This window comes from Enhydra lutris, unplaced genomic scaffold (genome assembly GCF_002288905.1).
Source record: "Enhydra lutris kenyoni isolate GAN:26980312 unplaced genomic scaffold, ASM228890v2 scaffoldscaffold85, whole genome shotgun sequence".
Lineage (NCBI taxonomy): Eukaryota > Metazoa > Chordata > Mammalia > Carnivora > Mustelidae > Enhydra > Enhydra lutris.
In genome coordinates, this window is record NW_019154169.1 from 7,236,352 (window position 1) to 7,261,034 (window position 24,683).

Below are 24,683 nucleotides of genomic sequence, written 5' to 3' on the forward strand. Positions count from 1 at the left end.
CGTGGAACGAGAAAAAGGTGCAGGGCGAGGAGAAGGCGCGGGGCGAGGGGAAAGCCAGTGGCGAGGAGAGATCCCGAGGCAAAGTGAGGTTATCTAAGGAGAATGGGCGTGGTTCCACGAGGGGGCGAGGTGAGGGGCAGGCTCGAGAAGAACAGCTCTCCAAGGACCCGGGGAATAGGCGGATGGACAAGGGGCGGGTGGAAGAACACGGACCGAGCCCGGACCGGGGGCGGGGCAAGGAAGGGAAGCCGACAGAGGAGCTTGCTCGGGGCGAGAAACAGGGGCGGGGACAGGGAAAGGGGCGGGGCGTGGAGAAAGTCTGGGCTCCGGAACCCGAGAAGGGGGAGGTTAGATACAGGACCCGGTACCAGGGCAGGGCCCGGGCCAGGAGAAAGGGGAGATGCGAAGAGAAGTGGGGGGACGGGACAAGAAGTGGGGGCGGAGCCAGGTGCAGGTGCAAGTGCAAGTGCACGACCAGAGAGAATAGCAGGCCTGGGGAAAATAGGTGGGGCACAGTCAAAGCCAGAAACAGAATCGGAGACCCGGTGAAGAGTAGGGGCGGGATGCAGAGCAGAGGCGGAGCAAAGAACAAGTATAGGGCAAGGTTAAGGTGTGAGGCGAGGAGGGGGGGCGAAACTAGGAGCAGGGGCGTGTCCAGGAGCAACAGTAGAGAAGGGACCTGGAGTAAAACTAGAGGCGGGATTCAGAATAGGAGCAGGTGCAGCGTCTGGGTCAAGGGCGAAATCTGGAGCAGAAGCGGAACCAGGAGCAAGAGCAGGGCGGGGGCCAGAAGCAAGAGCGGGGGCGGGGCCAGGAGCAAGTGCAGGGGCGGGGCCAGGAGCAAGAGCGGGGGCAGAGCCAGCAAGTGCAGGGGCGGGGCCAGGAGCAAGAGCAAGGGCAAGAGCAAGAGCAAAGGTGGAGCCAGAAGTCTGAGTAGAGGTGGGGCCAGGAGCAGGGGTTGGGCGACGCGCCGAAACTTGGTAGGCTATCTGAAGGTGGCTCCCGGGCGCAGTCTGGCTGGCAGGTGTTGACCCCCTCTCCAGGTTCGAGTCACGTTGCACGCTGCCCCGCGATGTACCCTGTTGGCCCTGCGTGGCCGAGACTCCGAATTCTGCGGGCGCTGTGGGCACTACTGGCGGTACTATTGGCATCGTGGAGGCTGTGGGCGTTCCAGGATATCCAGGAGTGCACCTGGCAGGTTGTCCTGAACAAGTTCGAGACGGTAGGCAAGAATGGCATGAGCGACCGTTTCTTCCATCAACAGCCCGTGGCGACACTGGACAGTGTGTTCAGCCCGCTGGTGGATGCACCCACCGACCAGGGCGAGGTGAGGGGACCGGGGTCAGGTGAACGGGAGAGGTCATAGATCTGCACCCCACTGGGCTCTGGACATTCGCCCAACCTTTTCTTGCAGAAATACCTGAGCTTCCCATACTACCTAAAGATCAACTACTCCTGCAATGGAGAGGTGAGTGAGTGCAGCAGGAGTGAGCTCATTCTGTGTGGCCCTCAGTTTCCCCAGTCGCTCACATTTTAATAGCGGTGACACCACCAGATCTTGGGGACCCTAAGGATACAAGAAGATTCCCAGTATCTCACCAGTCACATAGTAGGTGCTCAAGCAAGCTTTTTTCTTTCTTTCTTTTTTTTTTTTTTTTTGCCATTAAAAATTGAGATGGGGTGCCTGGGTGGTGCAGTGGGTTGATCATCAGACTCTTGGTTTTGCATTGGAACATGAGTCCCACCTCTGCTCCACTCTCAGGGCGGAGTCAGCTTGGGGCTCTCCCTCCCTCTCCCTCTATCCCTCCCCTCTCCCGCCTCTGTCTCACTCTCTTTTCTCTCTAAAATAAATAGATAGATCTTTTTAAAAGATTGAGATGTAACTCACATATCATAAAATTCACCATTTAAAGTATACAGTTTGATACTTTTTAGTATATTAACAAAGTTGTGCACTCATTACCACTAATCACAGACCGCATTCATCACCCTCAAAAGAAACCCAGCACCCCCATCCTTCAGCCTCTGGAGACCACTGATCTACTTTCTGTTCCTATGAATTTACTTATTCCGGACATTTCATTATAAATGGAGTTCGTTGTCCAATAGGCAGCCTTTTGTGTCTGCTTTCTTTTGCTTGGCACATTTTCAAGGCTCGCCTATGCCGTAGCGTGTATCAGTGTTTCCCTTTTACTGGCTGATTAATATTTAATTGTAAGGATGTGCTACATTTTGTTTAGCCATGCACCAATTGATGGACATTTGGGTCATTTCCACTTTGTTGGCTATTATGAACAATGTTGTTACAAATGTGCGTACAGGTTTTTCTGTGGACACGTGTTTTCAGTTCTCTTAGGGAAATGCCTACAAATGGAATTGCTGGGTCTAACGTTAACTCTGTCGCACTTCTGAGGAACTGCCTGATTGCTCTCCAGAGCAGCTGCACCATTTCCCATGCCCATCAGCCATGTCTGAGGGAGGGACCCCTTTCTCTGTATCTTCACCAATGATTGTTCATCTCCTGATGATGGCTGAAAGATGTGGGTGCGAGGTGGTATCTATCTCATTGTGGTTTTGAGTTACATTTCCCTCATGACTCCTGATGCTGACCATGTGCTCACAAGTAACTTATCTTCTTTGGAGAGATATCTACTCAACTCCTTTGCCAAATTGGGTTGTCTCTTTATTGTTGCCCTGTTAAGCTTTCCTTATAGCAGATGGATGATTTGTAAATATTTTGTCACATTCTGTGGGTTCTTTTTTTAAAGATTTTATTTATTTATTTGACAGACAGAGATCACAAGTAGGCAGAGAGGCAGGCAGAGAGAGAGAGGGGAAAGCAGGCTCCCTGCTGAGCAGAGAGCCGGATGCAGGGATTGATCCCAGGACCCTGGGATCATGACCTGAGCTGAAGGTAGAGGCTTAACCCACTGGGCCACCCAGGTGCCCCTCTGGGTATAATTGTCTTCCATTGCTCTATATGTCTGCCTATATGACAGTATCACATAATCTTGATTCCTATGGGTTTGCAGTAAGTTTTCCAATCAGGAAGTTTGAGTTCTCCAACTTTGTTGTTCTTTTCTAAGATTGTTTTGGCTCAGGTGAGCTTTTGGAGGACAGTAGAGTGTTGTGGTCTAGAATTGAAGATCTGGAGGCAGCCAACCTGGGTTTGAATCTGCCATTGACCGACATTTACTTGGAGGAAGTTGGCATGATAGTTGATACTTCGGGCTCTGAAGCTAGGCTGCCTGGGTTCAAATCCCAGCTATGCTACATAGTAACTGTGTGCTCTCTGGGAAATTTCTTAAGGCTTCTCTATCAAAGTTTTCTCATCCTTAACAAGGATTCAATAGTAATCATACCCACTTCCCAAAATGATTAAATATGTTCGAAGCACTTAGCACAGTGTCTGGTCATAGAAAGAGCTCAGTGAATGGTAGCAAGAAGTTTACAGAGTGTGACCCCAGGCAGAGACTTTTACCCCATGAACCTTCTCTTCTTATCCATAAAAGTGTGATAATAATACCTTTATCTAGCCATTCAACACCTATAATGAGTCAGATCCTTTTTTTTTTTTTTTTTAACACAACGTGGGTGATATAATAATTAACAGAATGGCTGGGTTTTTCTTATGGATTCAGGCCATCAGGGATGCAATCAGCAAGTAAACACATAAAGTAATTTCTGAAGAGTAATCAGTGCAAAGAAGAAAATAAAATGTGATATGTTAGAAAAGAAGGTGTTACGGGATGGTTGGGGAAGGTCTCTGAAGAGGCTTGAGCAGAGACCTGAGTGATGAAAAGGGACAATGGAGGAGACTGGGAGGAAACACCCCAGGCCAGGGGAGAGGCTAGCACGAGGAGCACGATGGTGCTGAGGTAGGACCGGGGGGTGCTGTGTCCGAGGAGCCCTGAGGGAGGGCACAGTGGGAGGGGACAGGGCAGGGAGGTGACCCCAGGCAGAGTGAGGACACGGTCCCTGTTCTGAGTGAGATGGAGGCACGAGGAGGTTCTGAGCAAAGGCATGCCTAATCTGACTCAGGTGTTCTGGAGCTTCCTCCTGCTGGGCGGGGGCAGGGTGTGGGGGCAGGGTGGGGACAGGGAGACAGTGAGGAGGCTGGCCGGTGCTCTAGGCAGGAGTTGAGAGTAGACAGGACCGGGGCCACTGTTGCTCCAGTGGGAGAGGCCCTGCTGCCCTGTGGTTGAAAAACCCAAGGGGCGCCTGGGTGGCTCTGTCGGTTAAGCATCTGACTCTTGGTCTCAGCTCAGGACTTGATCTCAGGGTTTTGAATTCAAGCCCCATGTTGGGCTCCATGCTGGGCATGGAGCCTACTTAAAAAAAAAAAAAAAGAAAGAAAGAAAGAGAAAGATCCAGAAGTAAGGCTGGGACAGGTGCAGTTAGTTGGCTGAGCTGATGAAAGCCTGTGCAAAGGTGGTTGGACCCATTATTTTTTAAAAAGATTTTGAGACACGCGTGTGCACGCACACACACACACACACACACACACACACACGAGTCAAAGGTGGAGAGAGGGAGACTACCCGATGAGCAGGGAGCCTGATGTGGAGCTCTGTAGCAGGACCCTGACCTCAGGATCATGACCTGAGCTGAAGGCAGAGGCTCAACTGACTGAGTCACCCAGGCCCTGCTGTTGAACCCATTAAATCTCTCTCCCTGGTCCCACAGCTTATTCCCCACCCAAGAAGGCTGCTTGAGTACAGCCTTCTTGTGAAGATGCCTCTAAGCCTTTGCTTATGCTGTTCCATACACCTGGTACACCCTTCTCCTTCCCTCCTCCTCCACTGTAAGCCTGGCCTTCCTTTCTTCCTTCCTTTCCTGGGGGGCCACCAGCCAGGACCCTGGAATTTCTGGGAGGCTGTCCCTGGCTATCTCTTCTCACTCCTTCCCTGTTGCTTTCTGTGTAATTGTCCTATCCCACCGTCACCCACAGGCTCCGGCTCCAAAACCTGGCTATCCTCTGACGGGGTGGGGGTGGCGGACAGTCAGATTTCTGCAGGGAGGGTAGAAGCTTCAAGAGTGGGACTGGGGACCCAGAAGTGAGGAACAGGCTACCAGCAGTTCTGGGTGCCAGGTTCATTCCTACCTGCCCATGTTTGCTTTTCCCTTAGCTGCCATTCCCTGTGCATTCCCTCTGTCCAAATTCTGTCTGAAGACAGTGGCTCTGGCCTTAACCCCTCCTGGGACTCGCTTCACAGGCCCTAGCCCTTCTGCCTGTCTCCTCTCCTGGCCTGTCCCCACCCCAGCCCCAAGCCTAGACCATGTTCTCTCACCTAGTCTGAGAAGATAGGCTGCAAAGATGGGCTCAAGGCAGGGGTACCCAGAGCCTCTCTTAAGTAAACACCTGTGGGGCCATCTTGCCTTCAGTCCTCCGAGGCCCAGGTCCGCAAGGGCCACCTGACGGGGCTGAAGCCCGTGGTGCTGGTGACCTTCCAGTCCCCAGTCAATTTCCATCACTGGAAGATAGAACACCTGCAGATCCAGATGGAGGCAGCCCCCTTCCGCAGTGAAGGTGGGCCTGGGGGGGGGCACCTGGAGGGACCACAGCCTGGCCAGGGTGTGGGGAGCTTGCTGGGGGCTTCCGTGGGGTCCATGACCTAGAGGGGGAGGCTGACATCCTCAGAGGAGCCCATGGCCTGGTGGGGTTGTGGGAGTTTGGGTGGGGGCAGTGGGGCCTATGACCTGGAAGGGGCTACAGGGAGGCCTCAGCAGGGTCCATGGCCTAGAGAGGGGTCCTAGAGGGAGGAGGTACGGGGAGGTGCAGGGAGATCCCTGTGGCCTGTGGCCTAGAGGCGTCCTCGGGGGGCCTCAGCAGCCTCAGCGTCCACTGCCCCCCCCGCAGAGCAGTGCACCGCAGAGCAGGTGTGTGTCATGAGCTGGTACACGCCCATGCCCATCAAGAACGGCAGCGTGCTCATGCGCGTGGACGTCAGCAGCAACGGCCTGGGGCCCTTCATTCCCACGAAAAGGTGCCTTTTCCCAAGTCTGGGGCAGGGGGGCAGACTCTGGGAGGGACTTCCTAATCTCCAGATCCCCCAAGAAGCCAGGATGAGAGCAAAAGGAGGGACTGGGGTGGGGAGGTGATTGGGAGCTATGGCAGGAGCCGCGGAAACCGGAACCCTCGCTCTGCTCGTCCGCACCTGCTGCCAGGTTTCAGGTGAACATCAATGGCTTCCTGCAGAGACAGCAGGACAACACCCTCCACTTCACTGTGGGAAATGAGGTGAGGGGCCCAGACAGCAGAGAAACATGGTAGAAAATGTGGGTAAAAACCAGGGGGCTGGGGCCCCAGTTATTTCCCAGACAAGTGGCAGACCCCCATCCCCCATTACCTTTTGCGCCAGGCCCCAGGGTAAGCGCTGTACTAGGTGTGCAGCCACCTTCCGTCTTCACAGTGACCCTGTGTGGGAAGGTGCTCTCACAAACCCATTTTCAGGAGGAGAAAACAGAGGCCCCTAAGGGGCGGAGCCATTTGCCCCCAGTTTCTCAGCACTTACACAAAATATGCCTGTGCACTGTGCATTCAGCAGGCACTTAACCAAGCACACAGTGTGGCACCATGGGAACACGCCAGGGAGCCCACGGACATAGAGCCAACATTCTAGTGGCAGAGACAGACACCGCACAATAAACATGAAATCAAGTAAATTCCAGAGTAGGTGAAGGGGGGTAAGTGCTCTGGAGAGATTCCAGGGTGAAGGGGGTTGGGTCTGTGCAGGAAAGGATTGCACAGTTAATGGGGTGGTCAGGAAAGGCATAATGAGGAGGTGGACGTTTGAGTAAAGTCTGGGAGGAGGAGAGGAGGGAAGCATGTGGATACTAGGGAAGAGCATTTCATACACAGGGAACAGCCAGGGCAAAGCCTCAGAGGTGAGAGGGTGCCCAGTGAGTCTGGGAAGCAGTGAGGAGGTCCCGTGGCTGGGGGAGGGTGAGCCAAGGGGAGAGCGATGGTGGGTGGGGTCAGAGAGGAGACAGGGACAAATCAAATGTGGCCTCGTGGGTCAGGTGAGGACTTTGGTTTTTTACCCCGAATGAGATGGTGCCATGGGAGGGAAGGGGAGTGTTGAGCAGCACCCCCTCCATTCCCACTTGCCCCCCCCCCCCCCCGCCGCCAGATCTTCGATCTCATACCCCGGTACTTCATGAATGTCCCGTCGAGGCCCCTGTGGTACACTGTGGACCAGGCACCGGTGCTCATCCTGGGGGGCATCCCTGAAGAGAAGTCCGTCCTGCTGACTGACACCAGCTTCAAGGACTCCTTTCTTGTGGAGGTGAGTGGGGCGCAGCCGGCAGTGGGTGACCCAGGGCTTTCTGGAGGGGGCTGCGCCTCAGCCTCTAAAATAAGGCGGTACCTGGCTCTGTGGAAAGACTCTCTAAAGACATAGCAGCTCCCACAAGAGGCAGATAGCGGGAAGGGAAGACGTAACACCGCAGCCAGACGCCGTGGCTTCAGATCCGGGTTCAGCCACCACCTGGCCCTGTGACCCTGGACCAAGTCATTTCTCCTACCCAGGCCTCAGAGTCCCCATCTGTCCCATCAGGAAAATACAAATAATCTTTATATTCACCTCATAGAATCCTCGTGAGCTGGGTATAAGTTAACATCAGTCAGGCATAGAATGAGCACTTTACGAAAACACCACCACAAGGCCATCGTGATACCCAGCAAAATTAGATAGAACCCATTCATATCATCTAACATGGCCAGTGTCAGTTTTCCCCAATTATCTAAAAATGTCTTAAATTTTTTGTAGGGGGGAGCACCTGGGTGGCTCAGTCATTAAGCCTCTGCCTACGGCTCCAGTCATGATCCCAGGATCCTGGGATCGAGCCCCGCATCCTGCTCCTTGCTCGGCGGGGAGCCTGCTTCGCCCTCTTCCCTGCTTGTTATCTCTCTTTCTCTCTTTCAAAGACATAAATGAAATCTTATAAAATTTGTAAAAAATTAAAAGAAAATTTTTTATTGGAATGTAGTTGACCACGATGTGACATTGGTATCAGAGGTACAATACAGTGACTCAGCAAGCTTGTATGTTGTGCTGAGCTCACCACAAGGCTCCCGTCTGCCCCATACGGCACTGTTGCAGTATCACGGGCTGTGTTCCCTGAGCTGTACCTTTCATTCCCTCGGCTCATTCATTCCCTAACTGGAAGCCTGGATCTCCCACTCCCCTTCGCCCATTTTGCCCGTCCTCCAACCCCTCGCCTCTGGCAACCATCCGTTCATTCTCTGTATTTATGAGTCTGATTCTGCTTTTTGTTTGTTCATTTGTTTATTCACTTTTTTTTGTTTGTTTTGTTTTAGATTGCACATATAAGTGAAATCATATGGTATTTGTCTTTTTCTAACTTATTTCACTTAGCATAACACCCTCTAGGTCCATCCATGTTGTTGCAAATGCCAAGATCTCATTTTTTGTGGCTCAGTAAAATTCCATTGTGTGTGTAAACCACATCTTCCTTATCCATTCATCGATGGATACTTGGGTTGCTTCCATATCTTGGCTATTGTGAATAATGCTACAGTAAACGTAGGGGTGCGTATATCTTTTCAAATTAGTGTTTTCATATTCTTTGGGGAAATACCGGGTAGTGAAATGACTGGATCATATGGTAATTCTACTTTTAATTTTTTATGTATTTTTAAAATTTATTTTATATTTGACAGGCAGAGATCACCAGTAGGCAGAGAGGCAGGCAGAGAGAGAGGAAGGGAAGCAGGCTTCCTGCTGAGCAGAGATCCTGATGCAGGGCTTGATCCCAGGACCCTGAGACCATGACCTCAGACGAAGGCAGAGGCTTAACCCACTGAGCCACCCAGGCGCCCCTAATTTTTTTAATAAAGATTTTATTTATTTATTTGACAGAGATCACAAGTAGGCAGAGAGACAGGTGGGGGTTGCGGGGGGAGCAGGCTTCCTGCTGAGCAGAGAGCCTAATGCGGGGCTCGATTTCAGGACCCTGAGATCATGACCTGAGCCGAAGGCAGAGGCTTAATTAACCCATTGAGCCACCCAGGCGCCCCTCTACTTTTAATTTTTGGAGGAACTTCCATACTGTTTTCCACACTGGCTGCACCAGTGTGTATTCCCACCACGAGTGCACAAGGGTTCCTTTTAATTTTTTTTTATTTTTTTAATTTTTAAGTAATCTCTACACCCAACATGGGGCTCGAACTCACAACCCCGAGGTCAAGAGTTGCATGCTCTACTGACTGAGCCAGCCAGGTGCCCCAGAGGGTTCTTTTTCCTCCACATCCTCCTCAACACTTGTTGGTTCCTGTGTTGCTGACATTAGGATTCTGACGGGTGTGAGGTGGTATCTCCTTGTGGTTTTGATTTGCATTTTCCTGTTGAAGAGTGATGTGGAGCCTCTTCATGGGTCTGTGAGCCACTGTGCGTCTTCTGAAAAATGTCTTTTAAAGTTGGTTTGAATCAAAATCGACACGTTGCATTTGGTTAAGTCTCTTCATACTCTTCTCACCTGTAAGTCTGCCCCCTGCGCCACGTCCTTTGCCTCATCTACCGCCTTTTCTCAGGCACGTGGAGAAACCAGGCCTTTTGTCCTATAGAGCTGAGCCGCTTGCTTCTCCACGGAACCACTTAACTTGTTCCTCGGACCCTGCGTGGTAGTCAGCTCGGGCTGCTGTAACCAAATACCACAGACTGTGTGTCTGAAACAAAAATGTACAGTCTCACAGTTCTGGACAAGTCCAAGATCAAGGTGTCAGGAGGGTCGGTTCATGGGGAGCCTCTCCTCAGCTTGCAAGCACCTTCTCACCGTGTGCTCACCAGCAGGGAGAGGGAGATCGCTGGGGTCTCTTTCTCCTCTCATAAGGACACCAGTCCCATGGGATCAGGGCCCCTCTTTATGACCTCAGTGGACCTTAATTATCTCCTTAGTGGCAGGGTTAGGGATTCAACATATGAATTGGGGTGGGGGACACAGTTCCGGGGATAACACCCCATAGAGTTATTGCCTATAAACTGATACTGAGCTCTAGAAGCTTGCTTCCGTCTAGATTCTTTTAGTCAAGAGTCCTCCCTTGATGGTGTTTTCCCGCGGTTAGTCTGTGACATTGCCCGTGTTAGCGATTGGTCCGTGGGTTCAGATAGTGGCAGCCTGACAGCCAGTTGTGTCCCAGGTAATATAGGGTGGCTGGGCCAAGCACGAGATCTTTGGGATCTGACTGTGGTCTGGGGGAACTGAGATTGCTATGCACCGTTGAGTATGTTACACACTGCCAAACTCAAGGGAGCACGCCTAGTCCCAGTTGCCTCTGGCTTGGGTCACCTGCATCCCGGGCCCATGCTGGGGAAGTGTGGCCACAAGGTCCTACTTCACGGTGCACGGGGAGGGTGCCCTGGGGGTGCCTGTGTCCATCCTGAGCAGGTGCCTCCCCGCTAGGCTGGATGTGGGGGCTGAAGCCGAGGTGAAGCCGCACCTCACTGACTCTGCTCCCCTGCAGTTGAACATTGACAGTTGCTGGGTAGGCTCCTTCTACTGCCCTCAGGCCATTTTTACGGCTACCATCTATGACGCCATTGCCACCGAAAGCACGCTCTTCATCCGGCAGAACCAGCTGGTCTACTATTTTACAGGCACCTACCTTACCCTCCATGAAAGCAACCACGGCAGTGGTGAGGGGCCCTGGCATCTTGGGGAAGGGGTCCTGCCTGGAGGAGCCCAGGGAGGGCACCCCAGTGAACCCACCCACTGGCTTTTCCATGGGTGGGGAGGGGGGTGTTGGAGGGACTTTGATCATCACTACCTACCCTGCATGGCCTTCCCCTACCCTCTGTATGTGGGGGGAAGGCTTTCCTCTGGACCTATGAATCAGCAGACGGGAGAGGGTGGTGTGAGAGGGAATGGAGGGAGCACAGAGAGAGAGACAGACAGAAAGGCATGTGTGCATGCACACACACACACACACTCACACAGTATCAGAAAGACAGAGGAAGACATGCATAGCAAAGGAGAAATTTGGAGGGTGGGACAGAGGCATGGAGAGTCAGAGAGAAAGGCAGACAGAGAGAAAGTGGGGTGAGCAGTTGGAGACGAAAAGCCACGAAGGAGACTGATCTCGGAGGAAAAAGAAAATTTTGATTCAAGCTTATCTTTTAAATGATACCCAGATCCTCCTGGTCCTTGGCTTCCCACCCCCTCCGCTATATAAACGAGAGATATCATTTTATAGGGTCCCAGAAATATGTATTATAACCTACATTTCATTAGGGCTTATTCCCAACAGCTTCGTTTTTGTCCCTTTCTTACTTAGGACATTTGTCAGTAGGAGGAACCAACTAAAAATGGACTTAAATCAAAGAAAGGGGTGTTTATGGGCTTAGATAGATGAAAAAACCTAGGAGCATTCGGTTTCAGGTACAATTGGGTAAATTTCAGGTACTAGGGGCTCACTGGAGCTTAGACAGGTCCCTCTGGGTTTTTATCCTCTCAGGGGCCCAGGGAAAAGCATCTCTTCGTTAGCAGGTATAAGCTTGGGACTGTCTCAGATTGGTCCAGCTTGGTCACATGCCTAGTTGAACCCACTGCTCTGGCCAGGGGAATACAAGGTGGGGTTGTTAGCCCAATCTGTAGCTCATGGACAGAGTAGGAGCAAGGGAGATTTTCCCAAAGGCAGCTGGGCCCTATGCCAGGGGGCCCCTCAGACCCCACACTGAATAGCCATCAAGCCATGGAAATGTGAATAGGGGTCAGGTCCCAGGTCTATAGACCCAGGTCTGAGGTTCTATGCTGGCCCCCACAGGGAGCTGGGTTCGTGTCCTGGCCAACGAGTGCATCAAGAGCCTGTGCCCAGTGCATTTCCATAGCAATGGCTCAGAGTACGTCATGGCCCTCACCTCTGGCAAGCGGGAAGGCTATGTTCACTTTGGGACCATCACAGGTAAGGACGGGGGCCTCTGGCAGTCTAAGAGACCCCTCCATACCCGTGTGCCTCTGAGAATTCCAACTGTTGGCCCTCATGCCTCACGAGGTGCCTTTAGGAGGGGCCCCAGGCTGGAGGTTGTTCCTGTGAGTGGGGACGGGTTTATGCATTTTATAGGAGTAGGACTCCAGTGTGTTGTATATCTTTCATGATATGCTTGGTTTCAAAGGGAAGAAGCCTAATTCAAAAAGTCATTTAGGCATATTTGTGGATTTGATAAATGAGAAGACTGGAGTCCCACTTCAGGCATGGCTGGATCCAGGGGCCCACAGGGTATATCATTAGGACTCTGTCTATCTCTTGGCAAGGTAGTGTAGTATAGTGATTGTAGTAGAGAGAGAGATTGCTTGAACACACCCAATCCAGGTTACCTGTGGCTTTGGACGGGTGACTTAACCTCTCTTTTTGATCTCATTTTCCTCATTTGCAAAATGGGGTTAATGATAAACTAGTAGCTGACTCTTTGGCTTGATATAAAGATTAAGTAAGTTGGGCTAGGTAAAGGTCTTAGGACAGTGCTAGGGACACAGTGGATGCTCTAAAAAGGTTTATTATGAACCCTGAGGTTTGGCTTCATTTGCAGGAGGTACTCCTCTGGGTGTTGAAGATGGTCCAGGAAGTTGGGGGGCTCACATCTCCCACCAGTTCAAGTCACTCCAAAAAGATGAAAGCAGCCTCTCCCATTAGCTCTAGCATGAACCCAGGGTACACTCTGATGGGCCCATTCTGGGTCAGTGCCCAGATCTAAGCCAATTACTATGACCAGAGATGGACCCACGATGGTAGGCCAGGTGTGAGTGACTATCAGGTCGGGGGTGAGACTCGCCCCCTGGAGTCCCATGACTCAGGGGGCAGGAGGCACGGGCACCACACCTGGTTGATTGGAGACCTGGCTTGGTGGGATGCCAGATGGACTGGGAAGGGCCTGAGCGTGGACCTGCTGTGCTCCGCAGATGGCCACGTGTCCTTCCAGGTGCTGCCCAAGCATCGGTCTGTGTGCGAAGGGATACAAGGTACCTAGCTCCTGGAGGGGTCTTTGGCGGGCAGGATCAAGAGCTTGGGAGAGCAGGGAAGGTTGGGAGCGGTCATGGGAAGGAACAGTGGTGTCTTGGGAGGCATGGAGAGTCACAGGGATAGGTGTGACAGTTACAAGAGACCCTGGAGAGGGGTGGATCCAGGGCTGCTCTGGACCTCACCCTTCCTGTCCAGTTTTCAACTGCTCCATAACCTGGGCCGTATTCATTGCTGGTGACTACATTCTCCTGATGCTGGTGGAGATCCAAGACCCCACCACCAGAAGTTATTTCCAGGTGGTCAGCTATGACTTGGGTAATTGGGATGCTGGGGGGGTGGCGCTGAGTGGGAAGGGGCAGGAGCCTAGATTATAAACTTTGTGCCTGTCTGGTGGGATCTGTACTAAGCAGACAGGGGGAGGGAAATATTGTTCACATCACTCCTGGGTAAGAGGTAGTGGTGGAGAATGGGCTTGGTGGGGTGGAGAAACAGAAGAAAAAATATGCCTGGAACAGAGGGGGAATGGGGAGGGAGGGAGATGGGAGAGGTGAGCAGAAGCCAAATCTGGAAGGGCCTTGTAGCTCACAATAAGGATATTGTATTTTATTTTATTTTACCTGAAGAGAATAGGGCTGCCTTGTACAGTTGTATAGGCTATGGACTGTACTCTCCAGCCAAGAAGTCAGAGGAGGCAAGTCTTGTGCCCTAACATATTCACATAAAGAAACCCTAAGGGCCAACAGGCCCAAATGAGAAGCCACTGGAGGGAAATTTTTTTGGAGGGCTTGGGAAGGTGGTGACTTGCCCAGTTTCAGATTTTGAAAGCTCAGAGCCTCAGAAGATTTTACTGTGTTCTCTCCGGCCATAGTCAGTGATAACCTGGTGATCCTCTACACCATCCCGGAATTCATCCCTGATGGTAGGAAGGGAAGGCAGAGGGGGCCTCAGAGGTGGATGAGGGCCAGGAGGGGCCCAGAGGACCATTCCCTCACTGCGGTGTCCACTCTGCCTCTGTCCTGGCCAGCTCGAGGCCTGGAGTTTCTGATGATCCTAGGAACAGAGTCTTACACCAACTTCACGATGGTACCCAAGGGCATGTTCTACAACCCGTATAACAACCTGCTGTTCATCTGGGGCAACTTCCTCCTGCAGAGGTATGGCGCGGGGCCTATGCTACCTCTCCTGGGCCCATCAGGGTGGGGACCCTTTCTGAAGTCATCAGATTTGCAGAGCTTGCACATTTCCAGAAGTTATGAGAATTGTGATGAGAAAACACGGGCCACGGTGATCAGGGGTAGGATGGGGAAGCTGAGATTTTAAAGCTCTGGGAGAACTTTTTTTTTTTAAGTGATTTTTTTTTAAAAGGTATTTATTTATTTGACAGAGACACAGCGAGAGAAGGAACACAAGCAGGGGGAGTGGGAGAGGGAGAAGCAGGCTTCCCACTGAGCAGGGAGCCCGGTGCGGGGCTCCATCCCAGGACCCTGGGATCATGACCCAAGCTGAAGGCAGATGCTTAATGACTGAGCCCCCAGGAGTCTCTGGGAGGCCTTTCTTAAATGAAACCCAGTGTAAGGATCCAACCTATGCAAAGGGCATTGTCGGAGGAGAGGTCAGGACACTCTGCACCCCTCATGAACTTAGGGGTCCCTGGGACTGCTTCGTGGACTGTTGGCAAAGTGCTGCGTTGGCCACATGCTCCTGTCTGGAGGTGACAGGTCACCCAGGCTTCCTGGTATGTTCTTACCAGGCTAGCAGAGAGCTGAGTAAATGGGTCTTGGGTCCCATTAGGCCCAGAGCTGGGGGAAGCAGATACCCTGCAGGAACTTTGCCTGGGTGTCCCTCGCTCCCATCTCTGCCCTTGCAGCTACAACAATGAAAACTTCATCTACCTTGCGGATTTCCCCAAGGATCAGTCCATTAAGTACCTGGTCAACTCGTTCCATGGAGAAACAGCTATTGTCACAGAGACGGAGGAGGTGGGCTGCCCTGCTCCTCTCCCCAAACCCCAGGGGTCTCCCCTTCTCCCCCTGTCAGGGTAAAGGGGTTCAGAGAAGGAAACACCCTCAGGGATCCCAGAGAAGGGCGGCGGAATCTCCATTTATAGCTGAGAACCCTGCAACTCAAAGAGAAAGTCATTTTCCCCCCTTGTCTTTCACCAGAGTGAAAGACTCAGTCATGACCTGATTTCCAGAGCACGTGGTTCACTTCATAACACTGAGCACTTACTGTATACTTGACCCAGCGCTGGGGGTACAGAGGTGACTGAGTCAGCCCTGGACCTTGTCCTCACAGGGTCCCAGTCCTACAACAGTTAAGAGTAGCTGGGGCTGCAGGGAGGAAGACAGTACCTAGGGAACTTCAGAAATGGGGTGCTGCTGAATTTCTACTTCAGTGTGTGTGTGTGTGTATGTAAGTGTGGCATCAGGGAGGGCTTCAAAGAGGAGGCCACATGGAGGAGGGGTTGTGAGAAATCCTCCAGGCTGAGTCTCAGAAGGGGCTAAAGTTTAGAGTCAAATGTGTGGTGGGGTGGGCATCAGTGCAGAGACGGGAAACTGAGGCCAAGGGGAGGGTGAGAACTCCGGAGAGTGCAGAGTGAGAAGAAGACAGGGCTCGCCCCTGGGAACCGTGGAGGGGTGTACCTATTAGGGATGCTTTAGTTTCAAGTAATAACCACTCAAGCTGACTGGAACACAGAAAACATTTATTGTGGTGAGCTGGGGCTGGAAGCAGAGGTGGTCGGGCTCTGGGGAGGAGAGATGGCGTCATAGAGAGAAGGTGTGTGAGCTCACCTGGCACTGGTTGGGAGTGAGCTCTCCAGCCTCACCCTCAAGGAATGGGGCCATCACACTGGGTAAAGGGAGAGGTGGGTCAGAGGTCCCTGTGGCGTGCGCGCGCGCACACACACACACACACACACACAAACATCTGGCTGTCGCACCCCCAGATCTGGTACCTCCTGGAGGGCAGCTACCGGATGTACAGGCTATTCCCATCCAAAGCCTGGGAGGTGCATGTCAGCCTACAGGTGATGCAACAGTCCTCTTTCTACACCCGCGTTGAGACCATGGTCACCCTCTTCTACGAAGACCACCAACTGTACCAGGTGCCTGTGGTGGGGGTAGGGTTGGGAGGGTCACAGGGAGGCTGCCTGAGCGCAGCTTACCTGGGCCTGCCCCCCACCCCCACAGCTGGTGTATCTCATGAATGGTGGGCAGGGCCGGCTTGTCAAGAGGCTTGTGCCTGTGGAGCAGCTCCTGATGTACCAGCAGCCGGGCAGTCACTACCTCTTGGAGCGGCAGGGGTGAGATCCCGGGCCGCAGTGGTAGTCAGGGGGCCTAGGTGCTGCCCACATGAACCACCTGTTCCTGGAGGGAGAGCGAGTCATCCCCAAGGACAACCTCAGGACTGTGGTGGGGCAGCTTAGGGCCCCTAAAAGCTCAGAGGAGGGGCCAGATGGAGACGGGAAGGTGGGTGCAATCAGGGAGAGCTTCAAAGAGGAAGAGGTGCAGGAGCCTCTGTGGGCTGAAGGGGGAGGAGGGATTAGCCAGGTGAAAAGATGAACGGTTCTGGCCAGGGGGAGCCACATGTGCAAAGTCCTTGAGAAGGAAAGGAGATTGGGTGTTCAAGACTGAGAGAAAGGTACAGCGCAGACAGAGTGCCGCGCTGGAGGCAGGGTGGACAAGGGGAGCCTGGTGATGGTAGGGAGGAACTTGGACTTCATCCTGAGGGTGTTGGGGAGCCACGATGGGACTAAGAGAAGGGATTCCATGGCCAGATGTTACTGCGTTGAATAAAGATCCTTCTGGTCACCTGCGGAAGCGCCTGGGGGTGGGGGGCAGCTGGGAGAGGGAGCAGGGAGAAAGGGGAGGTGGGAGAAGGCGTAAGAAGTTGGTTTGGGGGGTGGGTGTCTAGGATGAGGTCCAGAACTCGGGTCTGAGGGACCCAGGGACGTTCAGAAGAAATTGTCCAGGGGCACCAGGGGCTGAGGCTGAGGAGGAAGGTCAGGGCTGCACTAGATTTGGAGAGGCAGCAGCGCAGAGGTGGGAGGAAGACCTGGCGGGTGGGGGTAGGTCCGTGGTGCGCCAGGCGCGGAAGAGTCAGCCTCCGTGTCCACCCCCCTCCCAACTTCGCCGGCCCAGGAACCACCTGACGCTGTCCTTCACCAACTTCTGCCCCTTCACCGTGATGCGCTTGCGCGACCTGCCCGACCCGCAGATCTACACTCGCCAGGAGCGCTACCGGGCACACCCGCCCCGCGTGCTGGAGCCCTCGGGCTTCCACGACCAGAACTCGCTCGCCGTCTACCAGGGCCTCGTCTACTACCTGCTTTTTCTGCACTCCAAGTACCACAAGGTGGGCGCTTGGCGGGGGCCGGGTCTGATCTGGGACTGAGGAGGCCTAGAAAGCAAGGCCCAAGTACCTCGAGACCCCCCGTAGAGGGTGGAACTGAGCGGAGCCGCCTGGGAGAGTGTGAAGCTAAAGGGGGGGCCGGGGGAGCGGACATTTGGAGAGATGGCTTTGGGAGGGTGGCTGTTGAGCTGGAAGCAGGGCTCGGGGACGGGCCAGGGTCTGGTAGCTTTGGCTTTGGGTTAGGGGCTGGGCACGCCACCTGCCTGGGGCCGCCTCCGCACCCCCTCCCACTCCTCCCCCCCCCCCCAGCCCCCAGCTCACGGTGCCGGCAATCCCCACAGCCTTACGCGGACCCGGTGCACGACTCCACCTGGCGCTGGTGGAAGAACAAGAAAGTGGACCAGGTGCGTGGAGAGAGGTGGGGGTCGGGGGAGCGGCAGCGTCAGGACACCCCTCCCGGTCCCCGCTTCGGCTCTGACTGCCCCGCATCCCTTCCGCCAGGATTACTACTTCTATCTGGCTAGCAACTTGCAGAGCGCGAGTAACGTGCACATTGACATGGCCAGCTATGAGAAGATCTACGACCTCAAGGCCGAGCACGAGCTGCCCGAGAGCATCTACCTGGACAAGGGCACCAGCTACGGCTTCTCCATCTTCGTGACCGTCCGCGGACACTCGTTAGAGTTCCAGCCCGAGCGCGGTCTGTGGGCGACGCTGGAGCGGAGTCCCCGGGGCTGGGCGGGGGCTGCGGCCTGGGGCTTGCCTGCGACGCCAGGGGGCGGGGTCTGGGGGCGGGGCAGCGTCCCGGGCGCGCGGCCCTAACCCCTCCCTGTGCTTGTAGTGCTCACCACCTTAGAGCTGCGCAGCAAAGTGGATCTGGGCGTGGTGCTGGCCGATGCGGACTGCATCGAGGTGGTGGTAAACCAGAAGGTTCTCATTAATCGCAACTCGGTGCTTTTCTGGGTGAGATAAAGCGGAGAGGGGGTGTCGAGGTGGAGGCGGAGCTCCCGGGGCTGGGCACCGTTAGAACTGTCCCCGGGGTCCTCAGGCAGGTCTGTTGACGCCTTCATTTCTGCCTCCAACCCCAGGTTACGATCCATGATAAAAGGTCTTGCTTTGATCAGGGCCTTAGTGGACATCACCTCATGAAGACCTCCGTGTTGGTCAAGGTTCAGTCCAAGCCTGGAGGGGAGGGGACGCGGGAGGAGGGGAAAGACTGAACCCACGGGGCCCACCACCATCACCTGCTTCGACCCACAGGTGGTGGGCGCGGTTGGGCACTGCTTCCAGAACACACATCGGGGACTCCACATGCAAGTATTGGACCTCGGGGTATCGGGACCAGTAGTGGGAGGGAGGGGATTAGATTGAGTCTCATCGGAGCTGGTTCTAAGTGCTCCCCCTGGAAATCTCACTAGTGCCTTCCTAATTCCTTTTCGCTCATTCACCCACCGACCCACCCACTCACTCCTTTCATCCATTCATGTTTGCAGAAAGGGCTGCCTTTGTGGTTGCATACATTGCACTCAGGCTTGTATGTTCCTTCTAATATTTTTCTGCATGGGAGTAAAGCGTCTGCGACACAGGCCTTTTTGTTCCCAGCCGGCCCAAAGGAAGTCACGTGGGCCAGCTGGGCCCTTCTTTCACATGTTGCTCTTCATTTGCCCTCACATGTGCTTTGTTCACTCCAGTGGGTCCTTTGTTCTTCGCTTGCTTACCCATGCAATACCCCTTTTGCACAGAGGAAGACACTGAAGCTCAGAGAGGTGCAGACATCTGCTCAGAGTAACCCAAGGAGCTAATAAGTGGTAAAGGAGGGACCTGACCGAGGTGCCTTGTTCTCACCCCCTTCCTTGGCTACTCATTTGCAGACAGACCCTGCTGTCCTCCCTCCTGGCTTGGTATGACTCAGGACAGTAAAAGAAAAAAAAAAGGGGGGGGGTTGTAATAGCCCCCAAAGCCTTGTGGGGAGGAGGAGAGCAGGAAGGAGTGTCTGACTCAGCATCCAATAAGTATTTCCTGCTGGCCTTGGTGATAGGCAGTATTTTCCTCTTTATGATAGCCCCAGAAGGTCAAAGTTAATATCCTTATTTTTGACCCAGAGTCTAATCTGCAACACCCTGTTACAGCAAAAGGTTGGGAACAACCTCAATATGGGTAATAAGGGAGTGGTTAAACACATTTCGGTCCATCCATGCAACGGAAGACTGCAGCTGTAAAAAAGGGGAAAAAAGATCTCCACATACAGATGTGGAATAGTCTCCAAAGTGTATTTTATTTTGTTTTTAAGATTTATTTATTTAAGAGAGAGAGCAAGCGAGCGCATGAAGAGGTGGCAGGGGGCCAGAGAGAGAAACTCAAGCAGACTCCACACTGAGCGTGGAGCCTGATGCAGGACTTAATCCCATGTCCCCGAGATGAGACCTGAGCTGAAACCGAGAGTCAGGTGCTTAACGGACTGCACTGCTCAGACACCACCAAAGCATATTTTATCCTAAAGAGAAGAAAACTGGGTACAGAAGAGTATGTATAGGGGCGCCTGGGTGGCTCAGTGGGTTAAAGCCTCTGCCTTCAGTTCAAGTCATGGTCCCAGGGTCCTGGGATCGAACCCCGCATTGGGCTCTCTGCTCCGCAGGGAGTCTGTTTCCTCCCCTCTCTCTCTGCCAGCCTCTCTGCCTACTTGTGATCTCTCTCTCTCTGTCAAATAAATAAATAAATAAAATCTTAAAAAAAAAGTATGTATAAAACATTAGCAGGAAGGAGACTGAGAACATGTATTCATGTTGGATTTCATTTGCATGAAGAAACTGGGAAAATAAGTAAGAAAGTCCTTATGGTAGATTGCTGCCCTGAGATGGAGGAGAGGCAGGACATTCAGGGAATGGGAATGGAAGGGAAACTTGTCACCGTGTGTGTCTGTGTGTGTGTGTGCGCCCACATGCACACGCCCAGAGGAAAGTGGAGAGAGATGAGATGAAGTAAGGGGGCAGATCACATGAAGCCTAGTGGGCCACGCTGCCCCAGGAGCTGAGGAAGGACTCAGGCTTTCCCAGGCTGCATGCAGGGGACAGACTGGGGGGAGGGGCGGGAACAGGGAGACCAGGGAGGACAAGGTTGGGCAAGACAAGGGGCGGGGTGGGGGAGCACAAAAAAATTGAGGAGGTTAGGGAGAGAATGGCTCTGTTTTGAAGTCTAGAGACAACAGGATGTCAAGATGGACTGGCTGTGGGTGTGAGAGAGAGAGGTTCTAGGATGAGGCTTTTAGCCTGGACGTGGAGGGATGAGGGTGCCATGAACCAATCTGAGATGCCCTTTGGACCTCCCAGTGAGTGAGCGGCTGACAGGTGTAAAATCTTGGGCCCAGGCCTAGCACAAGGAGTGCTTAATCTATGGCCATCAACCCCTGTCCACATTCACCGCTGGGGCCGTGCCACAGTCTCTGGATGTCCGTGTCCCTTTGACAAATGAAAACTTTGGACCCTACCCCTGAAGTGGGCAAGAGGCTGTTCATTTTGAAGACCGTGTCATGGGAATTCCCTAACCTCTGACCCCCATTCCAGCTTCACTTTCCTTCTATAACCCAGGCTCCTCCCCGATCTATTATTTGAGAATTCAGGCCCAACCTGAGCCCTGTGCAGTCCGATACCAGTAGGTGTTAGTGATGTGTCTTTTCCCGGAGGCAGCTGGAGCCAACCTCTCAGCTCCAATTCCAGCTCTATCCACTTCAGGTGTGGCTTTAGATAATTAACAGATGAGGCGGGCACCTGGGTGGCTCAGTGGGTTAAAGCCTCTGCCTTTGGCTCAGGTCATAATTCCAGGGTCCTGGGTTGGAGCCCCACATCTGGCTCTGCTCCCCTGGGAGTCTGCTTCCCCCTCTTTCTCTCTGCCTGCCTCTCTGCCCATTTGTGATCTCTGTCAAATAAATAAATAAAATCTTTAAAAAATAGATAATTAACAGATGGCTTGACCTCCCTGTGCTTTACTCTTGCCATCTGTCATGGAGATGTGAATAGTCTCTACCATACAAGGCTTGTTTTTTTTTTTTTTTTTTTTTTTGAGGGTTAAATTTGAGTTTGAAGCACTTAGAACATCACTCAGTGCCTTGCACACAGTAAGAACGACATAAATACTTTGCAGTTTTAGAGTATTGTTTTAATGCTAATAATTATACAGCAGCTGGTCGGGTGAGTCTGGCCGGAAGTGGCGGGGTGTGTGGGAGGAGGCATGTCTGCCCCCGCCCCGCCCCCCAGTGCAAGGCTTTTCTCCTCCCACTTAGGGCAACTTGATGATTCCATTGCTCATTGGCTGTCCCCCAGGCAAGCGCCTGGCTTTCGACATCACCTACACGGTGGAGTACAACCGCCTGCAGAACAAACACTACTTTGACTGCGTGCACGTTGACCCCGAGATGCCCTGCTTCCTCTTCCGTGATAGTGCGTGTCTAGCCCCTTGCCCCATTGGTTCGCGGTCCTCTGTCCCCTTCACTGCCCACTCACTTCCTCACTAACCCTCTGCTCCTCCCCCTTGGTCTTCTCATCTCTCCTTCCTCTCCTCTCCATCCTCCATCCTTGGCCCCTCTAGGGCCAAGCTTATTCTCCTCCTGGCCTTCCTCCAACCCCACAGCCTTCTACCCTTTCTTCTTGATCCAAGACTTGGTGACAGGAGAGTCGGGCAGTTTTCAGGGCAGGTAAAGACGTGGCCAAGCCAGGGACTGATGGGAGTTGGGGGTGGGGATGGGAATGGGTGGTAGAGGTGATGCTGGACTCTGGACTCTGGACTCTGAAGCCAGTCCATGTGCACCTCTGCACCTGGCAGCTACGTGTTCAAGGTGGTAGGCGGTGGGCCCACGATGGACACTGTCATTGAATACAGCGAGGAGGAGATTTACCGCTTCAACAGCCCCTTGGACAAGTAATGTGTGTGGGACCCCGCCCACAGTCTGCCCTCTTTCCTCGCGAGGCTTCTCTGGCTTCCCAGCCACAGACCTCACCCTGGCTGCGGGCACCACTCACCTGGCATCTCAAGGCTCCTAGGAGGGCACAAATGCTTGCCCCGCCCTCCTAAGTCTCCCCCTGCCCCTTCCCTCCTCTGCTCATACGGCTGGCCTCTCTCTATACCTGCAGCAGTGGGACCCCCCACCCTGCCCCTGTCCCGCACCCCACTGAGGTTACATGGTCCTGTACAGAACTAACAGCCTCATCTGGACCACCAAGAACACAACGACCACGAAGGACTTGGCCTTCAACATCATGACCCACCAGAGTTTGGGCATCGAGTGAGTGCATGGCCTGATGGCTGGTCCCTTTATCCCCCACCTGTCCACATGGTCTGTCTGGGCTGTTGTCCCTTCTATCTCTGGGAGACCTCTTGATTTTCAAGCCAGACTGACTGCCTTTGTGTCCTTCAAATGGGGCGACTCTTTGTCTGCAGGGCTGGTCCCACTTCCTCTTTCTTCAGGCCTTAGTTCAGATGTCCCTTCATCCAGGGAGAATTTTCTGCCATTCTAAATGGGACATTGGTTCCCATGTCCTCCTGTGCTTTGCCCCTTCTAACCCTCACCTCTCTGCTTGTATCTCCCCCATCCCAACCTGCCCCTCTGGGCTGTCCCTCTCTCTTGTGGGGTCTATCTCCCTTATAGGTCCAGGTCCTGATAGACTAAACATAGTATTTGTTGAATGAGACAATGAAGGAATTCATTCATTCATGGTAGGCATTTATTGACATTTGAATGGAGGTCATGATGAATGAATAAAACAATGGAGGAACAAATTAATATACAGAGGCTCGATAACTGTTTTTGATTCAGTGAAAGTAAGAAAATGATACCATGAGCAAATGAAGGAAGTGAATGAATGAATGGAGCAACCAACTTGCACCAAGTCAGTAGTCAACCTAACTTACTGAATAAATGAATAAAGGAAAGCATAAATGAATGGAGATATGACTTTGTACCTAGCAGGTACTCAAGGTATATTTGTGGGATGAAGGAATGAAGGCAGCAAGGAATAAATGAGGAGTTGGGACATGATAGATACACACTCTGTAATCTAGAGGATTGCATTGTAATGGAGGAATTGACAGATGGCGATGTTAAGGCCGTCTTAACATCACTGAATGAGCGAACAGCCCGTCACATGGTAGACATGGAGTCAGCCTTACTAGATGAATGAATGAAGGAGGGAATCAGGGGAAGGGGTAAGATCACATCTCGTTGGTGCTCACCTAGAGTTGGTGGGCTGGAAGGAGGGATCAGAGGTTGGCACGTGCTAGGCAGGATCTGTAGCACGTTGCCTGAACTTGGGTCCCCAGGTGGCTGTGTCTGGAGAACTCCCCCTGCCATGACACCATTCCCCACAGCATCTTCGCCCCCGAGTTCTTCTTTAAGGTGTTGGTGAGCAACAGGTGAGCCAGGCATGTGGCCAAGGTAGAGTTGGGGCTTCCTATGGGTGCCCAACCCCTCCCCCAATGCTGAACCCCATCCCCCCCCAAGAGGTGTGGACAAGAGCACATACTGTGACCACCAGCTCATCTTCCTGTTGCATATCCATGGCCTCCCACTCAGTGCCAAGCGGGCCCTCTTCATCCTCATGGTGAGTGGCTGCCCGGGAGCTGCGCTGTTAGGAGAATGGGGCTCGGGCTGCCCCCACCCCATGTCTGTCATGTGGTGTCTGCAGGTGTCATTCATTGTGTTTATTGGCCTGGTGACCCTCTACATCATCTTTTGCCTCCTGCTGACCCCAATGGTGAAGGCCTGCAACATCCTCCGCTGGAAGATCAACAACATCATCACGTCAGAGTCCTACTACACCTACAAGTCCTCTTCTAGAATCTTCAGCGGGACATCTGGGACCAAATCCAGGGCCAGCTCCAGCATCAGCTCCAAAGTGGTGGAGGGGAACCAGGAGGTCCCTGAGGAACCCTCGGAGAAGCAGTCTATTACCTGAGCCCCTTGCCTGCCTCAACCCCGACCTATGTGCTCCCCTCACTTCCGGGACCATATTGGAAATCCAATTATCACCCATCCCAGGCTTTTTTGGTTTTGTTTTGCTTCGATTTTCTTCTCCTTCAGACCTAAGTCATATCAGAACCAGCTGTGGGCCCTTGTAAGGGCTCATGTTCAGTTAGTTTGTACCACACAGCCCTATAGGTCATTAAAATCAAAATCCTTCTGTGCCATCTGGTAAATAGCATCTTCTCTGTGTGCCTGCCAACCCCACCCCTCCCTGGGCTGCCCCCAACCTCCCCACAGTCCAGCAAAGTCTTCCATGACCCAGACCCATCGCTGTGGCCTACAGTACATTCTGATTGTTCGGTGCCCAGGTTTAGTACCAATCATTAAATATTTTTAATT

General features: G+C 53.1%; 1 protein-coding gene across 1 annotated transcript; it reads left to right on the forward strand.

The window, feature by feature from the left end:
- Window positions 1-955: 955 nt before the first annotated feature.
- Window positions 956-24,475, forward strand: LOC111161437 (cation channel sperm associated auxiliary subunit gamma). Its single transcript, XM_022525079.1, has 27 exons — window positions 956-1,327; window positions 1,415-1,468; window positions 5,386-5,530; window positions 5,861-5,987; window positions 6,169-6,241; window positions 7,134-7,289; window positions 10,487-10,658; window positions 11,786-11,923; window positions 12,919-12,978; window positions 13,175-13,294; window positions 13,848-14,133; window positions 14,847-14,958; window positions 15,927-16,085; window positions 16,171-16,283; window positions 17,122-17,335; window positions 17,674-17,736; window positions 17,834-18,032; window positions 18,174-18,295; window positions 18,421-18,501; window positions 18,593-18,649; window positions 21,609-21,765; window positions 21,956-22,019; window positions 22,148-22,243; window positions 22,518-22,607; window positions 23,642-23,734; window positions 23,823-23,922; window positions 24,007-24,475. The coding sequence occupies exons 1-27, from the start codon at window positions 1,073-1,075 to the stop codon at window positions 24,274-24,276; spliced, it is 3,576 nt and encodes a 1,191-aa protein (XP_022380787.1). The 5' UTR covers window positions 956-1,072; the 3' UTR covers window positions 24,277-24,475.
- Window positions 24,476-24,683: the final 208 nt, after the last annotated feature.

What these genes read in the sequence shown, in the direction of transcription:
- LOC111161437 (XM_022525079.1), top strand. Translation starts at nt 1,073, where the DNA reads ATGTACCCTGTTGGCCCTGCGTGGCCGAGACTCCGAATTCTGCGGGCG. An exon ending in AGAACAAGAAAGTGGACCAG is followed by an intron (nt 17,737 to 17,833) that starts GTGCGTGGAGAG and finishes CCCTTCCGCCAG; the next exon opens with GATTACTACTTCTATCTGGC. An exon ending in AAGGTGTTGGTGAGCAACAG is followed by an intron (nt 23,735 to 23,822) that starts GTGAGCCAGGCA and finishes TCCCCCCCCAAG; the next exon opens with AGGTGTGGACAAGAGCACAT.